We start from the raw sequence: 7,319 nt of genomic DNA, 5'->3' as shown, positions 1-7,319 counted from the left end.
TTAATCCTGTAAAAATGGTGTCAGGGTTGTTGTTATCAGGTAATGGTAGATGATGTAGTTCCTGGTAGGATAAGTAATAACGTAAGTTGTCTCGTATTTCATTTCGTTTTTCAGAGTTTTGGCTCAGTTCATGAAATTCAGTGAGACTGTGTTGTGTTTACGTAGAAAAATAGTGATCAAAACATTTCAAACACTCGGATGTTGCCAATAAAAAGGTTTAACGCGACGCAGCTGAAAAGAACCGTGACCTTCGAGGTCTTTTTAGTCGACCCCCACACGCTCTGTTTTGGGAAGAAACTTCTCTTTGAATTTCTTCACTTCTTTCTTTCTCTGGCTTGATCTTTTTTTGTACAGATATTTGTTACGAACAGCTGGTGTCAAAGCTTCCTGCTGGTTTCATTTTAATCGGTGCTGAAAAGTCTTCTGTTGGTTTGAAGAGATGTGAGTGGGACGATGGAGGCCACGTGGGTTCAGTCTTAGATTTTTACTCCTGTTTTCAACACTGAAACTTCACACATGGAAAAATGAGAAATAAACCGTTTGAAAGAATCTGTGAGTGTCATTTATAAATGTTCCCGGATCGAATCCTGAAAGGCTTCCCGAGCGTTTTTGCATGTTTTCTGCTTGAACTTCGGATTAAAGCCCAAGAGTAAATCACCGCAAGCCTGAAATCGCCGAGGACAGCAGCAGCTGCCGTCAGTGCGTCTCTGCCTCTGGTTGTGGAGCAGCTGAAAGAAATGAAAGTGGAGTTTTTTGAAGCGGTACGGAGGTGCACGGCTCAGTGGCCGGCAGCAGGTGGCGCTGTGAGGCCACTCATTCAACTCGACAAAGGACAAGAGGAGGTTGTGGTTGGAGACCGAATAAAATGAGCATCTTATTCTGATGAGTCGTTCTGTTTTTCATCTTTTCTTGTTTGTATCTAAATATTTTTTGTTAATTTTGGAGGGAATAAACTTAATTGATTATATTCATCACTAATTAATCTGGCCACTATTTTCCTGTTTAATCGTTGGCTGCAACTAAATTATTTTCATTGTTGTTTAATCACTGATTAATTATTACCAAAATAAAGGCAAAAAAACCTTTCTACAAAATAAAGTGAGTAAGCTTATTTATTAAAAGAAAGAAAAACAAGACTTGAATTCATAAATAAAAGACTTAAAAAATAAAAAAGACAGAACAGAGACTACGTAAGCATGAAATTATAAAACAGTTTAGTTTTACAGGAACATGTTTGTACAAATGTTTACAAGATAATTGCCAGCTCTTTATCTTGAGCTGATTCAGATTCAGCTCTTTACAAACAAAGTAATCAGAAAAGTCCGGGTTATGTTTGGGTTCATCTGCCGGCGGGTGAAGTGAGACGCTGCCTCGTTCAGCTCCGCGGTTGGCTTTTGTTTGTTTCGGAGGCCTTTCGTCTCCGTCACGTCGGAGCTCGGAGGTTCTGGGCGTCCTGCAGCCGCCGTCGCCTTCTCTCCATCGCCTGCTGCTTCTTCAGCTCGATCTCCGCGGCCGAACATTTACCCGGAACTGCAGAGGAAACCGGGAGAAAACCGGGTAAATGAAGGTGGACCAGACTTTGTAAGACATCCAGTGGGAGCGATAAGACCTATCTGCCAAGTGCTAGATACCAATAATTCCTTATAATGTCATTAAACAAGGCCTGGACCTGGATAAGCCGCAGAAAATGGACAGAATAAATGTATTAACCAATCAAAATTTACTTTACATAAAGGTCAGAGGTCTGGAACAACGGCACTGGGGGGTTTTCTGGACAGTTTTTGCTAAAATCACTTACAAACACATTTTACAAATAGTGTTAGAAAAAATATTTACGACTCCTGTAAATTAAATTCAAGTTTTCAACGCCTTCTCGGGCCTTTCTGTGAGAAAACTGAAATCAATATCTTTTCTTTTTAAATTACTATGATGCAAGGACATTTTAGGGCTGTTACTCCACAAAGACGACAAAACAATATCTAAAAAACATTAAGAGACAAAAAATAAAATCACACCTGTATTTATTTTACCTTAACAATAATGAAATTACACAAGAGATGGACAATAGGACGTCAGTCCTACGAACAGTTAAGCCGAGTCGCTTCTCTAACTGAATGTGGTGATAAATGACCTGTAGCCAGAGTGAAGGCGTAATCAGTAGTATTTAGTTTGGACACCTGTGACTCTGTAGCGTGAGTCACTGTGAAGCATCTGGCACAAGTGGTTTTCCAAACAACAGGAACACGGGGCTGTGATGTTTAGTCCGACAGCAGCCGCTGCCGATCCCAGCTCGTGACAAATAAGGCTGCACCTCCCGCGGCGGCGTCTTGTACGGCGGTCCCGTCCCACCGCTTTGAGCAGCAGTAGGAGACGTGCGGGGGTTGACGCGGACCGGTTTGGTTTTTACACATTCAGTGCTGACACTAGGGTTGGACGCTATGACGATATAGACCATGAGACAACATCTGCCAGCCTTCATCTATCGCTGTGACGTCTCCGGTTGTGGCAGATGATACGAATCCTGAGCAGGAGGAGAACTTTCTGCTTTCTACTTTTTTAGGAAGCTCTTTGTAGAAGCCTTTAGCTTCCTCCCTCCCCTGCATGAGCTTTGTTTACTTTAAATCCCTGTATCTGAGTAAATGTGTTACACACACACAACGTCACTGTGTACATTGTCATATTTTAAGTGGCTACAGGGGATTTATACATGACTCTTGCATCGATGTGACAAAGCGCCTTGGTATGTTGGATACTTGATTTCCTATACAAGTCTGTCTACTTTCATAAATGGTTTCTCAATTAATTCTAAGGAAAATGTATTGTTGATTATCCGTAGGACTGGAAATCGGCACTGATCTCCGGATCCAAGTCGATTTCAGTTCACTGAGGTTAGATTCTTTCCCGCTTCAGCTGAGAGCAGACGTCCACGGTGACGACCGGTGCGAGACCAGACAGGACAGACACTGAAAGTCTGCGGAGACGGGACATTAGTCTGATGTCATACAGCGGATATCGTCTACCTTTTAACTCGTGCGCATGCAGCTCTAACTGAACCACTTCCAACCAGTAACCACCGCGCACGTCCGCTTTCACTGAGAAAACGCACAAATCCAAGTATCGATCTAAGGATTCTAAGAGTCGGTACTGGATCATTCAAACACAAATCCAGATTAATCGGAATATCAGTTGCTTTTTATCCAGTCCCAATTATCAGCCGTCGTACACACTGATACTGAGATATCTGCAATAGCGAGACTGGCACTCAGTAGACTGCATGGGTCGGTTTTCCATGGCTCTGTTTAGGATCGGGCCAAACTTTTGGACCGGTGAAGAGTCCGGTTGTCACTTCAGTCTTGGAAATCTACCTGTGACGTGTGAATCTGCTGTGTGGTTGAACGGTGTGTCTACAGTCTGAAGCTCAGTTGAACTGCTTCAGACGTCCTCAGTGTGTTCGTGATCTTACCTTTGGAGGTCCCAGTGGAAACCGGGGGATTTGGCTTCTTGAAGGTGAACTGGTTTTTGCCGGGGTTCCCCTGTGGCGGTCGCGGTGCTGCAGCCGCTGAGTGGGCCCTGCTGCTCCACTGCAGACATGTAGAGCTGTTGGTGGATTCTGAAGTGGTTTTTGTTTGTGTGTATCTGAAAGAATCCCTCGCGGTGTTCGCCTGTACACCTGCAGCGAGGTTAGAGGCAGAAACACCAGCCAATGACCTACCAGCTGGTCTACCTGAACCACCAGGGAGAATTGTGGCTGTTTGTTTTTGGGGGAAAGGCTGCCGATTGGCTGGCCGTTGGTTCCTGTTGTCCCAGGTTCTGTTGGATGGTTGCAGAGCTGCTCTCTGGTTTGATGTCTGACCAACAAGAGAGGTCTGTTTGGTGGACATGCTGTCCACGCTCTGCATCTGGTTCTCCAGGTCTTCACACATTTCACACAGCAGGTCGTCGTCAGCCGGGTCGTCCCAAGCCGGTTCCAACGAGAAGAGGGAGTCCAGGTCCTCATCCAGGAAGTCCGAGACAGCGCCTGGCTCGATGCGGGAAGAACCTACCTGAGGTTTCTTTGGAAAACTCTGAGTTGTTCTTGTAGGCGACGTGTTTGCCGCAGACGAAGCCGATATGGAGCTGGCGACACACTCCCCCTGGTAAAACTGTGATTTCTGTTGATCTGACTTCACTGCGTTTGATGTTTGCCAGGTACGCTGAGATCCGGTCTCTACTGAAACACCCTCATTGTACGAGAACCTGCTCTGGCGAGTGTCCTTATCTCCTGTTTTTGAGCTGTAATCCACTTTTGAGTTTGTCCACGTGTCTGTCTGGATTCTCTTCACAGAGAAATTAGGATTAGACTCCAGTTTGAAAGTTGCTCTTTGTCTCACGTCGTCTTTTTCCACTTTGGAAACAGCTGATCGGCCGAGTCTGACGTCTCCACAGGCAGGAGCGTTTACTGAATTCTGATGGTTTACGTCACTGGTGGGTTTCTGTGTTGAGCAGTGCTTCGGTGCAGTGAAGTTCTGTGGATTTTGTGTCATCTCCAACACCAGAGAGTCATTTAGCAAGTCATCGTTTTCCCAGTCGTCCTCGAACACGTGGTTCGCTGCCCCGCCTTTAGCGTTTGTCGTGGAAACACCTGCGGCCGGAGGTTTCCCAGGAGCCTCTTTGGAGGATAGAGCGAGAGCACCTTTTACTTGGGACGGCTGAGCAGACGACACCTGACTTAAATTTCCACTCACATGTTGGGTCGGTCCATCAAACAGAAAGTCCAAATCATCCTCCGTAGGTTGATCCCGATGAACCTCCACATCTGTCCAGGCCGCTGCATTCGATGCGGCTTGACGGTTTCCGCGAGGCGAGGGTGAAAAGTCATTCGGATCGCCGTCCTCAAAATCCGAAATGTCCTCAGACAGGAGCTCCAGGCTCTGCTGGTGCATGTCCTCCACTTCTTCTTCCACCTGACGAAACATGTTGAAGTCAAACTGTCTAGCCAGCTTCAGCAAGTCGTCCACTCCGTTCAGCCTGTGGAAAAACAAATCCAAATAGTTATTGTTGGCACAATGAGAGAGAGTGACGTCCAAAGAAAACTGATTTGGGGCTGCGTTTTTTTTTTCTTTTTTTTGGGTTCTTCCGAACCCACCTCGGGGATTTCCTCTTGGGTTTGGGAACTCGAACGTCTGGCGTACAGGGGATGGCGGCGCTGTCTCCGATCCACTGCTGTAGCGTCGGCTCTGCGACCTCCGGTCTCCCATGCTTCGCAAAGACCAGTGACAATTCAACGGGGAAATAAATAAACGGTGTTTAATAGTAGTCCAACTGTTCGATTTTGAACCCTTCTATAATCTGGGCTGTGATTAGGAGCCCCATAAAGAAGAAAACAGTAAACTCTTTAGAGGTTCGGTGCAAGAACTGAAGGTAAAAAGGTTTTTCTTTTGGTTTTTTTTAAACCGAAAACAATACTGAACCCCACCAGTCGTGTTACTGACCTCAGGAGCGATCTTGCTGACGATCTCTGAGATGGTCACAGCTCCAGCCGGGTGTTTTCTACCTTTTTTACCTGGAGATAAAACACAACAGTAAACCCGAGCTTTCAAGATGTGAACTGATAATGATATAAAAACAGAGAAAAGCAGCAAACTCTCACATCGGAGCAGCTGGAAAAAGCAAATGTTTGACATTTGTGTCAAATAAATCAACCGGTTATCAGAATTGGTGCAGATTCATTTTCTGTCGATCTACTAATCGATTAACTGACAAATCATTTCAACAGAAACGAAAACCTTGACTAAGACTAATATAACTTTTAAATATCCGCGTATCAGAAGTTTACCGAGTCTGCTGGGCGAAGGAGAGGTGGCGTCCCAGATGATGTCCTGCTGAAAGTCGGAGTCGTTGTGTGGAGACTCTCCACTGAAACCACCAGCTACTCTGGATCTGGGGATTCTGGTCGGAGTCTTAAAATCTGGACGACAGGAAACACGAACAACCGATTCAGAAACAGATTCACAAACAGCAGCGTTTACTGCGCCGCTGATTTAACTTGAGCAAAGTCTCGGTAAACCTCTTTTTTTAAATTTGTGCACTCCACAGTAAGGTCAGAGGTCAGAGGTCAGGGTCTGGTGAGGACAGATAATAACTTTGTCAATTTAACATGGTTTACGCTAATAATGCAGTTGTGCTTAATATGTTCTGCTCTCATTCTGTTAAAAAGCCTGAAGGTAAGATTTCCTTTGACACTGAACACACGTGATACTACGTATGGACTGTGAGGACGTATATAATCCACCAGGCAGCATTTTATCCCAGTTACATTTAAGGCTTTCCAGTGCCACCGGATGCTTGTTTTGGTACAAAACGACGCGGGAGACAGAGGCAAACTAATTATTAGTTTAGATTTCACAGTCAACACTGCAGTTTGGTGGATTTCCTGAATACAGAATAGAAGACTGACGGCTCTGCTTTGTAAGACACATATGTAGTCGTGATTTGTGATGTGGGATACCCCTTAGATATACGTGAAAACCAAAATGGCCTGGTATTTAAATGGAGTTTGGCCTGTCGCTGTCAGGACCCGGGCCCGTCGCAGGGGCAGAGTGACGCGTTAAACAACTTCAACAACCTCAGGTGAGGCTAAACGAACGGACACACAGTCGCTGACCTGACCGCTGGCTCTTGGGGGAGCCGACCTCCGCCGCTGTCTGGGTCTGTCTGAAACTTCTGCTCAGGCGGTTTGGTTTCAGCTTGGGCGTCTGTTGCTCCAGCGGGGAGCCTGCAGGAGCAGCGGCCGGCTCCGGTTTCCTGCCTCCTCGGTTCATGGTCACTGGCCGTTACCTGGCGAGGTGTTGACGGCGAACATTCTCCGGTTATATATATTTTATTTACACTTAATTTTGTTGTTTATTCGGCCAGTCAACGGAGGTGTTGAACATCCCGCCATCTTTTCCTTCCCATGGTTCCATTCGATGGTGTGTTCAAGAGCAACAGAGATGCGCAGACAATGCGCAGACAATGCGCAGCTGTTCGTAGGGATGATTATTTTCGGATTTTTTTTTGTTTAAACCAATTTGAGAAATTTGGGTTCATTTTGAGTCGAGAAGGTGTATTGAAGGTCACCTAATAAATATTTTAAATCAGTGAAATGTCGAAGAGAAAAAACACAGATTAACATCAAAACACTGGAGCGAAATGCCAGAGCCTCAAAGCCACAGCTGAGTAAATGTATTAGGAACCTGTACCAAATACAACTGTCAAGATATATATATATATATATATATATATATTTACAAAGTACTCACGCATTTTAATTTTTGTAGTCTGCACTTTAAAACACACTC

At 45.2% G+C, this 7,319-nt stretch overlaps 1 protein-coding gene across 1 annotated transcript; it reads right to left on the bottom strand.

Moving 5' to 3' along the window:
• Positions 1–1,154: 1,154 nt before the first annotated feature.
• On the bottom strand, positions 1,155–6,986 carry etaa1a (ETAA1 activator of ATR kinase a). Its single transcript, XM_040147489.1, has 6 exons — positions 6,644–6,986; positions 5,816–5,947; positions 5,472–5,542; positions 5,126–5,238; positions 3,464–5,007; positions 1,155–1,530 (listed from the first exon to the last, which is right to left on the bottom strand). The coding sequence occupies exons 1-6, from the start codon at positions 6,798–6,800 to the stop codon at positions 1,424–1,426; spliced, it is 2,124 nt and encodes a 707-aa protein (XP_040003423.1). The 5' UTR covers positions 6,801–6,986; the 3' UTR covers positions 1,155–1,423.
• Positions 6,987–7,319: the final 333 nt, after the last annotated feature.

The sequence above is a fragment of the Xiphias gladius genome, chromosome 15 (genome assembly GCF_016859285.1).
Source record: "Xiphias gladius isolate SHS-SW01 ecotype Sanya breed wild chromosome 15, ASM1685928v1, whole genome shotgun sequence".
NCBI lineage: Eukaryota > Metazoa > Chordata > Actinopteri > Istiophoriformes > Xiphiidae > Xiphias > Xiphias gladius.
Note: the sequence above shows the minus strand (reverse complement) of the source record. Positions and strands in the feature narration are given on the sequence as shown.